Genomic DNA, 21,200 nt, shown 5'->3' with positions numbered 1-21,200 from the left:
AACAATCATCGATAAAAACTAAACTCGTAGTCATAGATAAGATTCAAACGTGAAACAGGGATATAATTAACATACATAGTCGATTTTACATACTAACGCAGAAAGGGTTTTCCAGGATGACTGAGGGCACGAGTCTACAATTATTCGGGTTTAAGAGCTACATGGATTAATCAAGACTATCTAACAACTATTTATCCACCATGTAGACATTTTACACTTGCCATGGGTGCCACCAGAAAATCTCAGGAGACTAAATGCGTAAAAATGGTAAGGATGACTGATTACTTAGTCATGTCTTCAACCCCTTCATTTAGCCAACATCTAGCACCATTACGCATTCTAAATATAGGTACAGGCATACTGTAACCATTAAGCTTTCCCAGACAACCTTTACACTTAACATTATTTCCCTCGCTCGACTCGATAATCCATAATTGATCACTAAAAGCTGTTTCTAATCATGCAATGCTGCTCCAGAAACAATTTCTCACCATCTATTTTATTGTAATGTATCGGTTCGTCCCGTGTTTGGCCCAATGGTCTTTGAGGTCAACAGGGTTTGACAGATCGTGACCTTCTGCGGCAAGGCGACTGAGCAGCTTGTTGAAAGCGCTACCACTCATCTTCCGACCTCCAACACGAGCATGCCTCTTGTTTGGCACTGCAGGAAGTGGATACATTGACAGAGTGGTTGTGCAACAGGCAGACTGCCAACCTCCATTGCCCCATTTGTAACACTGCTTCAGGACACCGGTACAAGAACATACAGGCGCTGGCATGGTTGACTCATCATAAGCCACTTGGTTCAATCCCAAGTCTTGACCTTTCCAATCAGCCTTAGACACTACTAACTGCTTGTTAAGATCATCGCCTCCGTTGACCATTTCCTGACCATTTTTCCACTCATGTGCTTTGCCAAACATAACCTTATTCAAGTCTTCACTCTCCTTTTTGACTTTTTTTGCTGCTTTTGGAGTCTTCTTATTAGGTGAAGTTGACTTTGGTTCCTTGGGCCGCTTGGCCCGCCTTGATTTCCCAGCCTCAGAAGTGATGGGAGCTGCAGGGAGGGCATCGGTTGTGTGCATTTCCCGTGTGCTGTAAGAAGGATCACCCATGTTAGGTATATGGTGTACCTGTTGCTGGGGATGATGTATATGCTTGACACCACGTGAAATTTGGCATCCCGGAGGACATGATGACATACTGCCACTACCTATCGAGGTTTCTCGATACTGAAGAGTTGCAATTGCATTGTCTCGTTCCAAAATTGCATTATTTCGTTCTGCAATTGCAGCATCCCGCTGCAGAAATGCCATGTCACGCTCAGCATACGCTGCCTTCTTCTCAGAAATGGCCAGATTTCTTTCTTGGATGGCTGCATCTCTTTCGGCCATAATTGCCATGATCTGCTTCATGGAAGGCTGATGTTGCATCAGCCACTGCAACGCAACATCAACATAAATATTACCAAAGTCAGCATCTTAACAGAGAGAACGCATTGCAGTTACCAATTGTTTGTTTGTGCAAAATAGAATAGTAAATTTGTTGATGAATTTATACATGAACATAAATAAATGTATTTTAATACCTGTCCTTGAGCAGATTTATATTGATCTGCTTTGTGCCTACCGTTTTCACGATGCCCAGCATCATCCATCAGAAACACAACCGGTTGCAATAACTAAATATTGAGTCTAGGCTTCCTCAACCAATACGGAACCTGCTTGATCAAACAACAGTATGCCAGAAATCCTGCATTCATAGGAATTTTTCAGTTTATATTGGCAACTTGAGATAGTCCGTGTATCTGTTTTGTCCTCTTCTTTCTTAGGTTGAAGGCAATTGGGTAGGAAGGAATCACTCTATCAACAATTCCCATGAAGAACGGATGTCGCAAAATTTAAAATACTTACCATGCTTATACATAGGGATAGCAGGTACTTGATCAAAAGTAAACCTACACAAGAATGTAAACTCGGTAAGTTCACAAACAATAATGAATGAAACTTACAAACAACTGCGGCTTTATAAAAGACTTGAATATTCAGCTACACGAAAATCTGGGATAAAAATAGTGCAGGGAAACTTTAGCAACGCAGGGGAAGTCTATTGGTCTTCATGTATGATCAAAATACTTGCATTTAAGCATAAAAGACAGTTAGAAGTTTCCAAAAACCTTAAAAGGAAATAATGGAACAGTTGGATATGAATGGCAGACATGGTAATGATGTAGTAAGCAGGCTTACCACAGCTACACCAATAGTAGCCACGATGTAAGCAATTACCACAGCAATTACAATAGAAAAATACTGAAGTTCCAGAATTTAGCACAATATCATATCAAAGTTATTAGTCATCATTATTATTATTATTTTAGAGCTTCCATGGAAACCGAAAAGAAACATTAAGGTAGAACAAATGAAGAAAGTTAAAGCATGTTGGGGGCAAGGGAAGAGATAAAATGAGTGGATAGAAAGAATCTTAGTGTGATTGTAGTACTTTCAAGACAGGAAGATGACAACCATATGATCAAGGTCCTCCTCTTCGAGCAGTACTTTCAAGACAGGAAGGCCAAACTCCTAAACCCAATATTATTTGACAGAAAAGCAAGTTTTAAAATCACTGTTCTGAACCGTAAAATAATTTTCATCCAAAATCCAAAAATATCCTGTGTTGATTGTTAATTAAAAGGTCTAAGATAAACATGGGTAACGGAGACATAACAACGTCCTGATCTAATACGAGTCAAGCAAAGATCCACACAAAAAATTCTTTATAAACAATCCAGCACTCCAGTGCAACGTGAAAACTGAATAAAAATGGAAAACTACAGTGGAAGATACCGCAAAAGGAAATAAGGTAAAGAAGTGATCATTCAGGAACTCATATTTGGATACGATTAAGTACAGCAAAAACTGCAAGTTTTTTAAAAAAGACTATCGCATTTATGACCTGATGGATAACTTAATATCAATTAAGAGCCAGGCGGATGACATTCTTTTTACTACCCAAAACTATATTCCTCCTGACTACATTCAGTGAATGTATATATAGCTGAATATCATGACCAAATGAAATCTAAGTATCAAAGAGAAACTACCCAAAACACTCGTTACTAGCTGTTCCCATGGGCCAGTAGCAGTACTTGTTAAGACAGAATTCTGAATAAATGTTTATGTAAAAAAAAAAGTAAAATAAATGAAGTTTGCCCAATTAACTAAAATAAACTACCCATCATAAAAAATATCTAAAATCAAATTAGATGCTTACCCTTTCATAAAAGGCCTCTCATTTAATTTCTGTAAAAGCTAATTTTGGGTTTTAATTTTCTTCTCAGGAAACTTATGCAAAAAAGTAGAGCTAAATCTATTACCACAACCCCTCCTTATATCCGGAGGGGTCAATAAATAACAAAACTGAAGCTCATTTCCGTACAATTTTTTAAAAGCCACGGCTCCTGGATCTCAAGCGGTTGAAGATCCAAATTTTGAACCAACAACAGATTCCGACACAGCGAAACGTCACACCCGAACTAAAAGCTGGAAGGCTAGAACTATAGACAAAAAAAATAAAATCTAGAAGAAGCAATTGCAGCGAACGCGAGCAAATATTTAAGAGAAGAACCAAAATAAGAGGATGCACAAAGATTCGGATACTCGAAGGTGAGAAAAATAAAGTCAAAGCAAGTCAAAAACAAAACGAAGCGATAAATTGAAGGTGGATTGGGTCGGAACGATAAAACAGCGATAAATTAACGATAAATAGCAGAACTAAAGTAAACACTGAAAAAAATGAACGAAGAAAGAAACCCTAACCTCCGCCAGAGAGAGAAAGAGAGGAAGAAAGAGAAAATCGTGTGGCACTAGGATGGGGTTTTTACCGGGTTGTGTCTGTATCTGTACCTATGCGATGCCACTTTCTCTTCTTCCACTTACAATTTTCTCTTCTTTTTCTCGGTTTTATCATTTCTTTATAACGCAGAAAAAATAATAAAATAAATAAATAAATGAAATACGTGAATTATCAAGTCACCGGTTCCTGTCTGTCTTTCCACTTTCAACCATCCAATTGGATGCACATCCATATTTATTTACCGCTGCATAATTATTGTTTTTTTTTTCCTTAACCTTTTCAAATTATTTTCAGTTTTTTTACCCTTTTTGATCTTGACTTTAAGAAAGCTAAAACCGACCATGCTGCCAAATAATTAATACGGACAAAGAAATTATTCTTTTCATAGTTAAAGTTGTTTAAAATATTGTTTTTGATCCATCCATTCACTGTAATTTATATCTGTGATGTGTTTGGAAAGAAATATAAGGAAGATATTGAGATGAATGATGGTGTTGGTGTGGTGTGTGACACGGGGCACGTGCGTTAGGGTTGTGATTTGTTGGGTTGGGTTGGTTGAAAGTAAAGATAGTGGCACAGGTCTTCTTGCTTGCCACCACGACGCCATTACTGCTCATGTAATGCTTCAAAGAAGAGGAATTAACTTTGAAACAGAAGTATTAAATAACTAAATTTGATAATATTACGCAGTACTCTACAGTTAAATATATTTCCCAAAGTATAAATCAAGTAAAGTAATAAATAGATGAAAAAATAGCAATTTAAAAAACTTATCTAATTGTAATTCATTTATTTATAGATGTTTTTGCTTGGATAGTATTGTTAGATGTATAAATGAAAAAAATAATTACATTGAAAAGATAAAATAACACTTGTTTTTTCTTCTTATAAGACATTTATTCTGAGACAATGAATTACTTTTAAATTAAAAAATAAAATAAAATCATGTCAACTATTTTCTTATTCAGTTTAAATTTATTTGTTTTTATTTATATTTGTGTCCCCATAAAAACTAAAGTTCAAATACATAATAAAATATATTTCAATGAGTTGGTTTTAGCAGTTTTCTTACATTTCAGAAAGTTTTGCGCAAGACTGTTCCTTTGAACATTTTACAACAACATGCGTGGCCTAATTTCCCTTTTCCTGTTTTTCATTATACATGTCAACACTTGGGGCTTTCTTTATGCACCCCACATTCTTCTTTTATAACCCTACCAATTATATGTATGTTATAGATTTCAAAATTTGGTTTCAGAATTTCTTTAATTTTTTAATTTTTTGGATTTTAAAATCTAGTTCTGAATATTTCAAAATTTAAAACTTGATTGTGGATTTTTTTGAATATCGAAATTCAATTTTTAATTTTTCTGGATTTTAAAATCTAGTTCTGAATTTTAAAATCTAGTTCTGAATTTTTAGAAACTAGATTTTGAAATTTGGTGTTGGATTTTTTTATATTTCAAAATCTAGTTCTGTATTTTCATGAATTTCAAAATACGGTTCTGAATTTTCTCTGATTTTGAAATCTGATTCTGGTTTTACTGGATTTCAAAATCTAATTTTACATTTTCAGAAATTGGATTTTGAAATCTAATTTTTGTATTTCAAAGATTTCAAAATTTAGTTTTAAAATTTACCTGAATTTTGAAATTCTGATCTGGATTTTTACGAATTGCATTTCGAAATTTGACTTTGGGTTTTTCAAATTTCGAAATCTAGTGTTGTGCTTTTTTGGATTTGGAAATCCATTTCTGAAATTTCTGAAATTTTGAAATTTTATTTTGGATTTTCATAAATCAAATTTAGTAATCAATTTTGAATTTGTCAAATTTCAAAATTTGATTTTGGATTTTTAGAAATTAAATTTTGAAATTAAATTATCAAAATTTGAAACCTCATTACATGTTTTTTTTAATTTATCAAATTTTAAAATCCGATCATTTTCTTTTTTTTTTTTACAGAATTTTCATATCCGATTTTTGTGAGTGCTAATAGAACAAAAGAGATACAGGTAAAAGATGAGGTAAATAGTCAAAGTAAAAGCTTATTCGTGTTAGGCTTACTGTGTTTGGGTTTATTTAAAGAATTATAAAAGTACAACCATCAATTTGTAAAGTTAGTTTCTCAATTGTGCAAAATGATAAAACTACACCGGGTTAGCAAAAGATTAAAACAAAATGTGATTAAATATAGAAAAATAGTTAAATTTAAATATAAAATCATAATACTTTAAATCTGTTAATCTGAATTACCGTAAAGAATATTCATTTACTTCTCTATAATATCATCACCATTGCTACAACAACAATAATAACTTTCAATGTAAAATATTTAATTAATAATACAATTTTATTAATCTTTAAATTTTTGGATTATATAACTAATTTCGATGCTTTCAGTTCTTCCAAATTCGCCTCAATCGTTTTCAGTGATGACAATCATTCTTTATGTAATAACATTTTATAGGGACGTAATAATAACAATAAAGTCATCATATATATAATCTATAATCTAAAATCTAAAATCTAAAATGAAACTCTTATCTTCTTTTTGCGTTAACTGATGAACTCTTCGCAAGGAAGAGAGAATGTGCATATTTTTGTTTCAAGGAATTCAAGCCGATTTGAGAAAATCGATTTAAGAAAGATCCTAAGATTTTTATTCCTTCGTTAAATAAAGAGATTAAGAAAGAAAATATACATCTTTATTCATAACTTTTACATCAATGTGTCCTACTTCTTTTTTAATAATAATAATAATAATAATAATAATAATAATAATAATAATAATAATAATAATAATAATAATAATAACATCATCATCAATAGTAATGATGTTAACGGTAGAATTTAAACTATTGAAAAATAATTAATAATTATAATTCAACCTTGTGAATAATTAATAATAATAATAATATTAATAATAACAACACAATAACATTATTAATGTTAATTGTTAAATTAATATTGAAAAATAATTAATAATTATTATTATTATTATTATTAAACCTTGTAAATAATTAATAATAATAATAGTAACAATAATTATATTAATAAAAATAATTAGAATAATAAAATCAATAATAATAATAATTATTATTATTATTATTATTACTATAACAATATTGACATGATAATAATAATAATAATAATAATAATACTAAAACTAACAATAATAGTATTAATACTACCAATAATATCAATTAAATTTTATTTTATATTAATTTTAATCATAAGTCAGATTATTCTCAAATTTAAGAAGAAGTAATAAAATTTAGATTTGTCAGATTTTGCAAGTTATTAAAAATTTATAAATCATTAATGTTTCTTTTTAATTTATCAAATTAAGTATTTTTAATTAATGTTGAAAATTTCAACTCTCTTTTTCTATTAATTTAAAATTTTCTCTACGGTATAATCTCTTGAATGTGTTTGAGATTTTTTTTTCAAATATAATTTATTTTTATAAGGAACTTTAAATGTTTCGTGACATGTTATACTTAAATAGATTTTAAAAAAAAAAACTATAGTAACATAATTGCTTAAAAATTTATAGAACTTAAATTTATTTATAGAAAAAAAGGGTAATGTTTCGCTAGGATTTTAGGGGATTGAGAGACTAATCTTTTCTGACGTGTCTTTCTTCCTTTCAAAAGTTGAGATCGTCTGAGCTGTTTGTCTTTCTTCTGTTTAAGTCGTTCGGATGACTTCCGTCCAGGTCGTTCAGTCACGTCAGTCTTGACCGTTCGGTTGCCTTCTTGCTCCAGGGGGAGGTACCTGCGAAAGATACTCCGACGCTCAAGTTAGGCATGAATTTGAAGAACCTTGGTTCTTAGTTGAGTATTTAGTGAAGGGTTATCACCATTGAATGTTTGGGTGTCATGAAGTGTGAGTTGAACGTAAGTGGAACATACCTGGCTTTTAGCCTTGGCCCTTATTTATAGGTTATCACAAGCCTAATAAAATATAAACAGAGTTACCTTAAACAGATTTACATTAAAATTTGGTTGGTTGCTCATAAAAAACTTTATGAATATCTTTAATCAGATATCCCTTATTATTTTATCTTCTGCTGGATTATTAGTCCAATAACTCAAATGTTGACTTAATTGTGGTCCAACACCTTTTAACCTGGTTTGACCTGGATGACGAGCGTTGTGGCCTAACATCATTTAACTTGGTTTTGTTGATGAGCGCTGCTACAAGAGAGTTGACGAGCGCTACTACAAGAGAGTTGACGAGTGCTGCTACAAGAGAGTTGACGAGTGCTGCTACAAGAGAGTTGACGAGTGCTGCTACAGTAGATAGATCAATCGGTCTCGGATGCTAACCGTTCGGTCTAAATATCATACTATACATAATGCCCCCCAAGTCCGAGTTAACCATTCGGTTTTATGGACGGGTTAACTATAGGACTTCAGAGTGACGTTCAACGTGGTGGTCCTTGTGCAGGGGCCATGCCAATCTTCTCTTGGTCTTTATTTTCAGCCTTCTGGTTGAGAGGAATTTACCTCTCGGCCGAGAGAGATTTATCTCTCGGTCTTTGTTATCAGCTTTCTAGCTGACGAGAGGGGTTTACCTCTCGGCCGAGAGGAATTTACCTCTCGGTCTCTGATTTCAGATTGTTGGCGAGAGGGATTTACCTCTCGGTCTTTGACTTCATATTGTTGACGAGAGGGATTTACCTCTCGACCGAGAGGGATTTACCTCTTGGTCTTTGTCTTGAACTTTCTAGCGAGAGGGATTTACCTCTCGACCGAGAGGGATTTACTTCTCAGTCTTTGACTTCAACTTTCTGGCGAGAGGGATTTACCTCTCGGTCTTTGACTTCAACTTTCTGGCGAAAGGGATTTACCTCTCGGTTCTTGCACTTCTCTTGGCCGAGTGGTCTACATGGTCCTGTCACCTGTGAAGCCGAACGGCTGAATACCACTGAGGTCGAATGGTCGAGCTGTTGTACGGTTGAGCACTTGATGCCATATTTGGCTAAGTGGTGAGTACGTCATTGGACCCCTAATAAATATTTCTGACGTGACTTTGCCGCTTTTGGATGACTTTGTCGCTCGCTTTCCTGCAATATAAACCGCACGCTCGTCCTTCGATGGGTTGTTCGCGCTCCTTTGGTTCGCACCGTTTGCTCTCCTTCACCAGTAGAGGGGGGAGGTACTTGCAAAAGGCACTCCAACGCTCAAGTTAGACGTGTGATTTGAAGAGTTTTGGCTCTTAATTGAATGTTTAGTGAATGATTATCACTATTTGAGTATTTGAGAATATGAGTACGAGTTGAGTGTGAGTAGAACGTACTTGGCTTTTAGCCTTGGCTCTGTATGTATAGGTTATCACAAGCCTAATAAAATATAAACAGACTTACCTTAAACAGATTTACCTTAAAATTCGGTCGGTTGCTCATAAACAACTTTATGAATATCTTTAATTAAATATCCTTGATTATTTTATCTTCTGCTGGATTATTAGTTCAATAACTCAAATGATGGCCCAATTGTGATCCAACACCTTTTAACCTGGTTTGACCTGGATGACGAGCGTTGTGGCCCAACATCATTTAACTTGGTTTTGTTGACAAGACAGGAGAGTTGACGAGCGCTGCTACAAAAAAATTGACGAGCGCTACTACAGTAGATAAATCGATCGGTTGGATGCTAACCCTTCGGTCTAGATATCATGTAAGAATTTAGTTTTTATTTTTATCTGCTTACATATGTTTTTATTTTGATTGATACATTATCACTTTAAAACCATAATCAACCAAAAGGTTTTTTATCGAGTTTATTTTTCACTTTTGATTACCTTATTTAATAAAAAAAATTACACACAATCTTAGGCTACGTTACATAGTTAGGTGCAGTTATTTTATTTTACCAATTTAAAATAATTATAAAAAATGTTAAAAGAAGATTTGAAACTTTTTAAGCTATAATTTCAAACAAACCTCATGGACATTCTTTCATATTACAAACACGAATTTCATCCATTTCTCAAAGATAAACAAAAATAATGATTTTCAAACAAATTGAAACTAAATTACACAATCGGTGAGGCAGAATGAATTATTCTCAGTAGCTAGAAAAAAGAAAGAAGAAATCATTGCATCTGGATCCAAATTCCCTCGCTGGGAATGTCTCCATGAACCACAAATAGCATATAAAACGTGGGTGGTGCAAGAACAGCTGAACCTGGCGCCGTCACCTCAAATTCACAACTTGAATTTCCTCTCACCTTAACTTCACCCATCGACAACACCAACAACCTCTGACTCATGGAAAAAGAGTGCGTGTTAAAAGGCGGCGCTAACATCGACACGGACAATAACTCAGGCACCAGGGTTCCATTCACCTTAATACTCATCTTCAATTTCTCGCCATACATCAACTTCACGTAAGAACAAGGCTCTACAATAATGGGACGTACAGCCCCAAACTGAGAGTCCAGATAGTAAGGAGAAAAAGCTTCCAAACTCAACTCCGTAGGATATGACACATTAGAGAACACGTATTTCTCGTGAGGATTGCTCCCACCTACGATCACTCTTCCATCACGAACCAGAACGGCCGTCGAATGATACATCCTCGGAATATCCGAAGCGGGTTGCAACACGAACCGCGACCCACCCGAACCGTTGGTTCTATAAATAACCGGTTGAAGAGCCGGATTCTCTGCATTCCCCCACCCCGCTGTTCCAGATTGAGCTCCGTTTATGATCAAAACGTCGCGGTTGGGGAGCATGACCATGTCATTCATCACCCGCCCCATTGGCATGGTCTCCACCACCCACGTGGCATTGGGATCCGTGATCTTAATCCGCGCGCAAGAATCCATCGCTTTGGAGAAAACACCCTTGGACACAAGCTGAAAAGCCCCTCTGCGGGCCCCACCGCAGACCAAAACCTCAGCTTCCACCCTCGCCGCTTCCAAATTCTTCAGTGGTAGCAACACCGCTGAACCGGTACTAGGATAACACCTAGGGTCTCCCCCGGGTATCTCGGGGTACGTTCTCACAACGACGTCGTTCTGGTAATCAAACAAAATCGCACGGTTGTTGGCGAAAATAAAAAGATTTCCGTCCACGTTTAAAACAACAAACGGATAAAGATTATTTTCCCCACCCTTATCATGAGTCTGAAGCAAAAACGGTAACTCGTAGGGTTTGTTATTCTCTTCTGTTTTTCGCTTAGGATGAAACTCGTAGTTGAATTGTCTTCTCCCTCCGATTATAATTTGTCGTCCATCTGGCAAATAGTGATTGGTGGAGTACCATCTTCTTACTGCGAGGGCGTTGTTGGTTTCTTGCCACTCACAGTCCTCACCTGTTTCGCATGGAGTGAAGGACCTTATTTTGCGTTCGCCGTCGTTGTACCCGCCGGTTTGGATGAGGCTACCGTCGGCGACGGCGCTGGCGGAGGAGCACCAGACGTCTGTTTGGACGAAGAGGGCGCGGAAGGTGTTGGATGCGACGTCGTATTCGATGGAGTGAGCGGTGCAGTCTGTTTTGGTAACCATTTCTGAGTGATCGTGGCGACAGACGCCGTTGGGGAGAGTGAGGTTGGAAAAGCCGAAGTCAGTGCGGTCGAAGATGATGACACGGTCATTGTTGAGGAGCTGCATGTGCATAGCGACGATGCCTATGGATTTTTGGAGTATCTGCCATTGGGCATTGGTAGCTTGGGAGGGGAAGGGAAGGGTAAGGGAGAACAGCAGAAGAAGGTGGAAGAAGATGGTAGGTAGAAGAAGAAGGTAATGTGTAGCCATTACAGCAGAACGTGTTGTTGGAAGGTGGTATTTGAGTTAATGCTTTGAAGCTGAGGTGCAATGAGTGTGGTTGCATGCAATGGTAGTCCTTAAATACTGCTGCATTTGCAGCACTGCTCTCTTCTATATATGCGTGCACTATGCATTCATTTCCAGTATTCAAACTGGCAAGGGTATTATGTTTCACAACACTCTTATTTTGGTGCATCGTGTAAGGTTTATTAATACACCTTAAATTTTCAAAAACAAATAAACACATCGTTGTCTATATATACTTGTATAATTTATTTTTTATTTGAAAAGTAGTCGTTAACATTTTTTAATTCAGATAATTTTAATTAATACCTGTAATGTTTCTCCATTAATTGTTTTTATAAAAATCTGAATATTTTTAAATGTTTTCTAAGAATGATTGTTTTGTAAGATATTTAAAAATGCATGTTGATTAAGTTTAAAGGATGAAATTTACAGATTTGATTAATGATGGTAATAGCATTCTCTATATCTTGTCTAATCGAACTAATTGTAATTAATTTCACTTTTCTAGTTCACCTCATCCTCCCTGAAACCTGCCAGAAATATTTTACTTTACGCCTTATTAAGATATTTTAATGTCTGAGCATGTTGAATTTTGAATCATTGTAAAAAGAGATTATGCTACATATAAAAATATAAATTTTATTTCTCGTGAATGGTATAGTTTGCCATAAAAATAACTCAGTGAAATTCTCATTTTTTTAAAAATTAATAATTTAATCTTATTAATATAAATAAATCAACTTTCAAAAATAATGACATACAGTGGTATTGCTGGGGGTTGATTAGTCAAAACTCCTAACTAGAAACAATGGCCCCATGAAGAAGAATTCAGAGTTGATTGAACATAACAATATGATCCGACACACTGATAAACCGCGTTTTGCAGAAAATCCAGAAGCCAATGAAGCCATTCTTGATGTTTGTTGAAGCTTATGAGGTTTCCAATACGAATCTTTGCTAATGTCAGGTTTTATGCCATCTTGAACTAACTTCATTCACACCATTTTCAAATATTATTATTTTCAACAAACAGTTACTCTTTTAAATTTCTTATTATAACATTAAAGATAAATTTAAAATAAACTAATTTTAATATAAGAAAAAAATGACGAAATGTAAATAAAATAGAATTGAGCATGATAATTAAGATAATATTTAATTAGTGTATATTTTTAATTCAATATTTAATTAGTGTATATTATTAATTTAATATTTAATTAGTGTATATTATTAAATTAATATTAATGTAATGATAATATATTTATAGGTTTTTTGTTCCTTAATTTTTAGTCAAAATTGAAAATTAGTTCTTTTTCAAAAAAATTGTCCAATTTATCTTTTAATTTTATAAATATATGAATTTAATTATTTTAACTTAATTTTGTTAAGTTTAAAAAGGACTAATTTTAATTTTTACTAAAATTTAAAAGATCATAAACATATTTAATCCTATGTTTATAAATGTATAACACTTTGAATAATGAATTTACTTATGTATTTATGTTAAGTTTACATTATTAAATAAAATTGTTTCAAAATTGTATCCAAAATTAATAAATGATGACAATAATATATGTATGGGTTAAAAGATATTTTTAAATTTTATATTGTTAAAAAAGTAATAATATTTTTTTTAAAATATTCCATGCATATACAGATTAGTAACATCTTTACATATAACAGTTGTCCCGTGCTTACCTTCTTAAATATTATCTTACCTTCTTAAATAATATCATGACATCATTTCCATTTATTTTTAATAATTTGTATTAAAATAAAAAGTGAGCGAAGAATAAATTGGTATGTTAAAATAATTTAATAAAATATATATTTAAAATCTTACAAAGATGTCGTAACAATATTTATGAACTAAGTGAATTAAAATATATATTTTAACTTAAGAATGAATGGGAAATGTAAAACTCGTATTTCTTATATATATACTCATACCTGCATGTCTCAAACCATGTAAATATAAATTACTTTGATGATATTAATTTAAAGTATTAAACTGCATACTTTAATATAAAACCAATATAACATTTTTATTTTTTTGAAGGAAGTGTCAATCTCAATTAAACAAAAAAGAATTGGATACTAGAGAGCCCAATACTATCATGAAGGAATCATAAATCTTTTCCTAATACAATAATATATTATATAAATAACAATAATAAGAGAAAAAAAACAAAATTTGTACTTTAAAAACTTAAATGAGATAAGAAATTTAATTAAAATATTAATAATTTAATATAAATCTCATTTGAGTACTAGTTTCTTATTAATACCAGCAAAAAATAATTTTAAAATAAACTAAATTATGTTAAACATGTGTTTTTTAAAATATTAAATTATTATATAATATCTTTTTAAAAGTATTTCAAATTTAAAATTATGTCGTTAGGTCAATAAATATATATATATATATATATATATATATATATATATATATATATATATATATATATATATATATATAACTAATCAAATGACATGTATCTTAATTTTGAGTCAAATGGGATATTTTGATAATATTGATATATATCTTAATAAGAGTTGTTTATGTGAAATGGGATGAGAAAGTTGCCTGAGTGATGCTCCACTGTGCCGAACATTCTTCTGACTTCTTGTACTGTGTGACCGATCGGTGTATGGGGTGACCTGCAGAAGATACTCTTATGCTCAAGTCAGAAATTTTCTCTCTAAGTCTTTTGTTACCTCAAAATTAAACCAAACGAATCTGACCAATTAATTTACCTCTTAATGGTTATTAATGCACAACTTAACTATTTAACAATAGCCGTTGTCACATTAATTATGCCTTAACTTTGCTCCACAATTGTTAAGACCGAGTGGTCAAACTGTGCTTGCGTGACATGTCAACCGCACGGTTCCTTTTCATTATTTTGCTAGTTACCCGATCGGTCAGCTACAAGCCCATAGTAACAAGAGTCAAATCAAAAAAGAAAAGAAGAACTTTAAACCTTATTCAATTTCACAAAAAATTGGTTTGTAAGGTGAGATTTGCATCCACTTATATACTCTAAATTTGTTTTATCTCTAATCGATGTGAGACTTTCAAAAAAATTCCTCATATCGAGGTATATACATATTGAGTGTGAGATTAAACATTAATGAATAGTCCGGTAGCGACCCGATAATAGATGAAACAATATACAATAAACAATAAATATCGTTAGGACAAACTCTAACCTGATTTCATGTTAAGAAGTCGATTTTAAGTCTAACTCAATCACACAAAATTTGTGTGGAGTTGAGTTAGATTTAAAAATCACTTGTTAACAACTATTTCATTCCAAACTTTTAACTTTTTAAATATTCTGGTTTAATTGCTTATTTATAATGTTTTTATGCCTCTAATTAAATGAAAAATATTTTGAATATAATTTTTAAAGTTATTATAATTAATCATATAATATAAAAAACAAACAACTGTTATGATTATCTTGTATTATGTGTTGGATGAATATTCATTATTGTATACTTGTAAATAAATAATATTTTTAGTCTCAGTTAAAAATAATACTATAAAAGAGTTATGGATATTAATTGTTAAAAAGTGGAGACATCATGATATTATATAAACCATGAATATTGATGAATATTCATTTCATATACACACAGACAATAATTTGATTCTTAAATCAAAGTATATGAAATTTTATCTGTCTTAAATGAATTTAATACTTTATAAGTGTAGTTTTGACTTCGAGAATAAGTGGAGACAGATTTTAGATTCAAAATGTCGTCAAAAAAGCTATTGAATTTAAAAATCAACAGTGCAATACCTTAATTGTTAATATTTCCAAAATATATTTTTTAACTCTTTAATTACTTTTAAAAAATGATAATTGGTTTAATTATTCAGAAAAATATGTTTTAATCTCTTTAATTACTTCAAAAGAATTGACTGGTTTTCTTGTTAAAAGTTAAGAAAAATATGTATATACAAATCTATTGGTGTCTAATAGAGACTATAGAAAATGTTAGAAAAGTAATAAAGAAATGATTTCATAGATAATGGAGAGAGATTAAAAAATGACGATTTCTAATTAAGAAGGCTACTTAATTAAGAAAAGTAATATATGTTTAGAAACTAAAGTGATAACAATTTATGTGTAACAATTAAAAAGTTTATTTTTGAAGTTAGTTGCACATGTAGAAAAGAAACACAAATAGATTCCTATATTTGAAGGATGAAAACGACCATACAATATTAAATGGCATTGATGCATTTGAACTAAATTTCTCACGCATGTATATGCTACAGCACTACCTTGTGAAGTGTCACATTTTGCTTTGCTGGTCAGGACAAGCCCAATACAAAAGGTTTTGCAAGTCTCATATAATATATTTTTTTGCAAATTTTCCTTCAATTTACATTTTTTTTTATAAATCTTGTTACGTTAACTAACTTTGATTATTGATTTTTCACAGCAGTTGATCAATTTACTTTTCGTAATTGGGTGGAAATTTTATATGTTGTATCTGCTTAATCCATAAAATTATATAGTTTTATGCATTCCTTCGTCACTAAGTTCTATAATCTGTACTAGCTAGCATTTGTTTAAACAATACAATGCACTTTAATTTAGCTGCATTTTTTTATATTTTTTTAACAGAAAGCATGAGACTATTGCCATACTTTTCTTCACGCTCCCTTTATTATTCTTCCACTTTCAATTTAGGTTTCACAATACACAATACTTTTCTTGAAGAGTTTTCTTTTTTTTTAAGATGACAGTATGAATTGTAATTATAATGTAATTTGAGTGCTTAAAAGCATTTATCTATTGTCATTTTACTGTTTTAGTCGTATGGAACATATTGTAATAACTAAAATATTAGTAACTAGTAGTTTAGTATACGTGTACTTCATAGAATAAATGTTTATTCTTCATAATTAAAATTTGTAATAAATTATTATCTTTTACTAAATAAGTTATATTATAATTAATAATACACATTAAATAACTAATTTTCAATATACAAAGAATATTTATATTTATGGCAAATAATTTATATTGCATCAAATACTTTTTAAACTCTTGATAGTTTGGTTTTAAAATGTTAAAACTCAATTGAACAAGATAACAAATTGTACTTTTAAAAGAAACGAGAGGTTAAAGAACTCTTAAATAAGATTTAAAACATAAAGAAAATGCCACTTTGTTAAAATAAACCCACTTTTCAAATTATGGATCTTCATACAGATAAAAAAAAATCCTTTTATAATAATTATATTGAATATTAATCCACATTGAACTGATTTCCACGACAAACTTTTTTAGCGTAAGTGTTTCAAAATTAAATTATCGTGATTTTTGTATTTGTATTGAGAGTTAAATAAAGAAGAAGAAAAAAGGGATGAAAGAAATAAATAGATAAGAAAAGTATTGTTTTAATGGATAAAAAAAGAAACTTTGAAAATTTTCTTTCCAGCTTCTTAAATGAAGGGATGCCATAATATGTGTAAGAAACGAAAAGAAAAATCCAAGAAGAATGTAAATAATTTTATTTGACTCTCTTATCTCCCCATATCTTACAGTTAATAAATGCTCACCAACAAATCTGTTCTGAAACTGCCATTCACAAAAACAAATAACTTCAATTAAAGAAGAGAACACAAATAATAAGAATATGAAGGAAATATGTTCTTGGTCTCAGCAGCCAGTGAGTAAAATTCACACCATCCGAACCCATATACCGTGGCTTGGAATTTCTTGATGTACCACAAATAGCAGATAGAAACCCGGCGGTGCAAGAACACCGGAACCCGGGGCCGTAACTTCCACCTCGTAAGTCGAGTTCCCAACCTTGCTCAAATCTTGCGCCTCCAAAACCAACAACCTCTGATTCATGGAGAAGGAGTGCGTTGCAAAAGGCGGCGCCAACATCGTAACCGACACCGAATCCTTAGACAAACTCGCGGTCACCTCAAATCCAACCTTCAATGTCTCACCGTACTTCACCATTGTTTGGGACGAAGGGGACACTATTGTGGGACGCAGGACAGAGAATCCGGGCTCAAGATAAGAAGGAGAGAACGCTTCCAACCGTAATTCCGTTGGGAACATTACGTTGGTGAAATTGTAACACGTGTGAGGATTGCTCCCAGACACAAGAACGCGACCATCACGAAGCACAATGGCACTGGCATGGTACATTCGTGGAATATCTGACGGGTTTTGGACCTCAAATCTCGACCCGATCGGATTATTCGGTTTATATAGAAATGGACTCAATACCGGGTCCCGACCCAATTCCCAGCCCGCCGTCCCTACTGAAGCTCCATTAATGATTAAAACGTCGCCGCTTGGGAGTAAAACCATGTCACTCATGACTCTCGCACCTGGCATGGTTTCCATCACCCAACTCGGGTTCGGGTCGGTTATTTTAATCCTAGCACACGTTTTCAACGCCCCGGTAAACCGACCCGATAGAGTATCCGGATAAGCCCCTCTCGGGGCTCCACCGCAGATAAAAACCTCGGCTTCCAGATTGGATACTCGAAGATTCTTCAACGGAAGCAAAACGGCGGAACCGGTACTGGGATAGCACCGTGGGTCTCCACCGGGTATTTGAGGGTAGGTTCTGACGACACGGTTCTTATTGTAATCGAATAAGATAGCGCGGTTGTTTGAGAAGATGAAAAGATTGCCATCGACGTTTAAGAAAACAAAGGGGTAGAGATTATTTTCCGCCGAGGCGTCGTTTGTTTGAACGAGAAAAGGTAAACTGTAAGCGTTCTTAGCCGTGGTTTGTGTCTTGGGGTAAAACTCGTAGTTGAATTGTCTTCTACCGCCGATTATTATTTGTCGTCCATCTGGCAAGATGTGGTTGGTGGCGTACCATCTTCGAGCTGATAGTCCATTGTTAACTTCAAGCCAGTCGCACGTGTGGCACGGGGTGAAGGTTCTGACTGCACGATCTCCGTCGTTGAAGCCACCGGTTTGGACTAGTGTTCCGTCGGGGGAAACCGAACCGGAGGAGCACCAGACGTTGGTTTGGACGAAGAGGGCGCGGAATTTGTTGGCTGCGACGTCGTATTCGATGGAATGTGCGGTGCAGTCGGTTTTGACGACCATCTCATTTGGGTTTTTGCGGCATCTACCGTCGGGGAGGGTTATGTTGGAGAATCCAAAGTCAGTACGGTCTAGTATGATGACTCGGTCGTTGTGGAGGAGCTGCATGTGCATGCCGACAATGCCAACGTTTTCTTGGAGGAGCTGCCACTGTCCATTGCGGGCTTCCGCCGGCGACGGCGGTGCTAGGACGAGGATGTGAAGAACGAGAAGAGGAATAATATGGAGAGAGAGTGAAGGGATCATTGGTGTGGGTTTGGCGGCTTGGAGAATGGTGAAGAGTGATAAAGTGGTGGGGTGAGATGAGGTGCAGTGCAGTATAGCCTGGCTGCTAAGGGCTTTAAATACTTCTGATACCAAGAGTTGAAGGTGAATGATAGAGAATCTGGAAAATACTTATCCCACACGCAAGCCAACGCGTGGGGATACTGATGTCTGCTCTCTTTCTGCTCGAGTCTCTTTTGCACGCTCAAAATCACTTAGATTTGTTTGGTTTCAACGTCCTTTAATTTCTTTATTTGTTTTGGTACATGATCTTCTTTATGTTAGATGTATAAAAATTTGATTTTTGTTTTGGGTTTTGAAGAAGAGGTTGGTGAAAAGACCGGTAGCTGCAGTTTGCCATGGCTGATTTGGTTGAGCTTTTATTGCCACTCCTGAACGTTGTGTTTGGACAAGTAGTGGAAGTAAAATGAAACTCTAAGAAGGCAAAAGTATTAACCTATACAATCATGGCCAAACATATCTCTAGTCCAAAATGAACTGTAAAAAGTTGCCAATTCTGACAGGGGAGTTAAATCTGGTCAGAATTGATATATTAATAATTTATTAATTTCCTTACCTGAATTATAGTAATTAATTAATTTTAAATTTAACTAAAACTAATATATCAAAACATATAACCATTTGAATAAAAATAATTTTAATTTTAGTCAAAGGTAGAAAGTTTATGAATCAGAGAATATCAAAAATGTAAAAGCCTTGCAAAAATAAAAACTAAATTCAACAATAAAGAACTATGTTTGGATGGAGAGGAGAGGGAGTTAAATAGTAGGACTTACCAGTGCGCTTTAGTTTTAGTTTTCTTCAATGATACTTATGTTTCTTTCCATTCATCGGTGTTCATTCTTGCATAGAATGCATGAATCAGACGTAATGTCTCAAACAACCACCAAAATATACGTTTTTATACAACACATGATATTGCTCGTTAACTTTTTCGCAGTTACATTTTTTTAAGTCATAAGTAAAAAAAAAAATTATTAGAGAGTATTTAAGTCGTATGATTATTTAGATTCAAAAGAGCACTTTTAACATTATTGTTTTCCACATTTAATATAAGAAAGTTAAGCGTGTGTGTATCATGAACAGTTGTATTGTATTTCTATTAGAGGAAACAACGTGATTTAAAAAATCTGAGGTGATTAAGAACATAAGTTATCGTGATTTATGAAGTTGAAAAATAAAGATGAATTTCTTGGAACATCGTTCACCATTAAAGCTTCATTTGACAAATTTGAAGACAACTGTAACAAGCTAACTAGCCGCCTATTAAAATGTAATCTCATATTAGACAATGAATGGGTCCCAACAAACTTATTACTTGTGAAAACCTGAGTTTTGAAATTCATGGAAGTAATTTTTGTAAAGATAATTCTCGTACAGCATGTCTCGTTTACCCTCCCAAAGACACACATCCAGATTCTTTTAATGTGTAATTTAGGGTAAGAATTAAATCTGAATTTTATGATCATTTCTTACAAAATTTTAGATTATCATGCGATGAGATTTTTTTTTAACTTTAAAAATATCAACAATAAACAAAACCCTAATTGAAATATATATTACAGGGAAAAAAACGATTTAAAAATAATAACTACTCAAGCACTCACTTTATTATACTGATGCATTTTTTTTATTATTTAAATAAGAATAATTGTTAAGAAATTACTTTTAAAAGAGAATATTGAACTTCTTATAACATTTTTCTATTAAAATAACGCCATATATTAGAATCTATAAAAGGAAAATGTTAAAATTAAGACAACCTACGTTAACATAAATTTATCGATGTAAATAAAATTTAAAAAATAAAAATTACATGAATAGACATTGAATGGATAACTTTGACTTTTATTTTACATTAAAGTCATTAATATGATAACGACTTTTCTTTTCTAAGAGGGTAGTTACTCTAATAATTATTTTTTGTATCTTTTATTAATTATATACGTATAAACTAGTTATTATAGATATATACAATCAAATTATTTATGCTGTTAATTGAAATTTTATAATTTTTATTTTTATTTGTAATAGTATTATATTAAAAAAAATAAGATCTAGATATTTAATTATTTTTAAGATGTACTTCGCCATTGTTTAGATGATAAATTTTATATTCTTTATATGTTCGACTTAAGTAGATTATATA

At 32.9% G+C, this 21,200-nt stretch overlaps 3 protein-coding genes across 4 annotated transcripts; all 3 read right to left on the bottom strand.

Moving 5' to 3' along the window:
* Positions 1 to 39: 39 nt before the first annotated feature.
* Positions 40 to 3,969, bottom strand: LOC108343083 (protein BASIC PENTACYSTEINE6). 2 transcript variants are annotated; one of them, XM_052876058.1, is made up of 4 exons: positions 3,816 to 3,969; positions 1,914 to 1,957; positions 1,589 to 1,752; positions 40 to 1,439 (listed from the first exon to the last, which is right to left on the bottom strand). In XM_052876058.1, the coding sequence occupies exons 3-4, from the start codon at positions 1,655 to 1,657 to the stop codon at positions 495 to 497; spliced, it is 1,014 nt and encodes a 337-aa protein (XP_052732018.1). In that variant the 5' UTR covers positions 1,658 to 1,752; positions 1,914 to 1,957; positions 3,816 to 3,969; the 3' UTR covers positions 40 to 494. The 2 variants fall into 2 exon arrangements, with proteins under 2 accessions (XP_052732018.1, XP_052732019.1); XM_052876059.1 differs by lacking the exon at positions 3,816 to 3,969 and adding an exon at positions 2,500 to 2,524.
* A 5,843-nt stretch (positions 3,970 to 9,812) lies between these two features.
* Positions 9,813 to 11,733, bottom strand: LOC108342311 (aldehyde oxidase GLOX). Its single transcript, XM_017580069.2, has one exon. The coding sequence runs from the start codon at positions 11,619 to 11,621 to the stop codon at positions 9,957 to 9,959; it is 1,665 nt and encodes a 554-aa protein (XP_017435558.1). The 5' UTR covers positions 11,622 to 11,733; the 3' UTR covers positions 9,813 to 9,956.
* A 5,438-nt stretch (positions 11,734 to 17,171) lies between these two features.
* On the bottom strand, positions 17,172 to 19,164 carry LOC108340988 (aldehyde oxidase GLOX). The gene has a single exon (XM_017578580.2). It carries the CDS (start codon positions 19,010 to 19,012, stop codon positions 17,366 to 17,368), a length of 1,647 nt encoding a protein of 548 aa, XP_017434069.1. The 5' UTR covers positions 19,013 to 19,164; the 3' UTR covers positions 17,172 to 17,365.
* Between the last annotated feature and the right edge of the window lie 2,036 nt (positions 19,165 to 21,200).

This window comes from Vigna angularis, chromosome 4 (genome assembly GCF_016808095.1).
Source record: "Vigna angularis cultivar LongXiaoDou No.4 chromosome 4, ASM1680809v1, whole genome shotgun sequence".
Classification (NCBI taxonomy): Eukaryota; Viridiplantae; Streptophyta; class Magnoliopsida; order Fabales; family Fabaceae; genus Vigna; species Vigna angularis.
Note: the sequence above shows the minus strand (reverse complement) of the source record. Positions and strands in the feature narration are given on the sequence as shown.

Excerpts from the sequence above, each read along its gene's own strand:
- LOC108343083 (XM_052876058.1), bottom strand. The coding sequence starts at position 1,657 with ATGGATGATGCTGGGCATCGTGAAAACGGTAGGCACAAAGCAGATCAA. Across the intron at positions 1,440-1,588 it reads ATAAATCTGCTCAAGGACAG|TGGCTGATGCAACATCAGCC; the intron begins GTATTAAAATAC and ends GTTGCGTTGCAG.
- LOC108342311 (XM_017580069.2), bottom strand. The coding sequence starts at position 11,621 with ATGGCTACACATTACCTTCTTCTTCTACCTACCATCTTCTTCCACCTT.
- LOC108340988 (XM_017578580.2), bottom strand. The coding sequence starts at position 19,012 with ATGATCCCTTCACTCTCTCTCCATATTATTCCTCTTCTCGTTCTTCAC.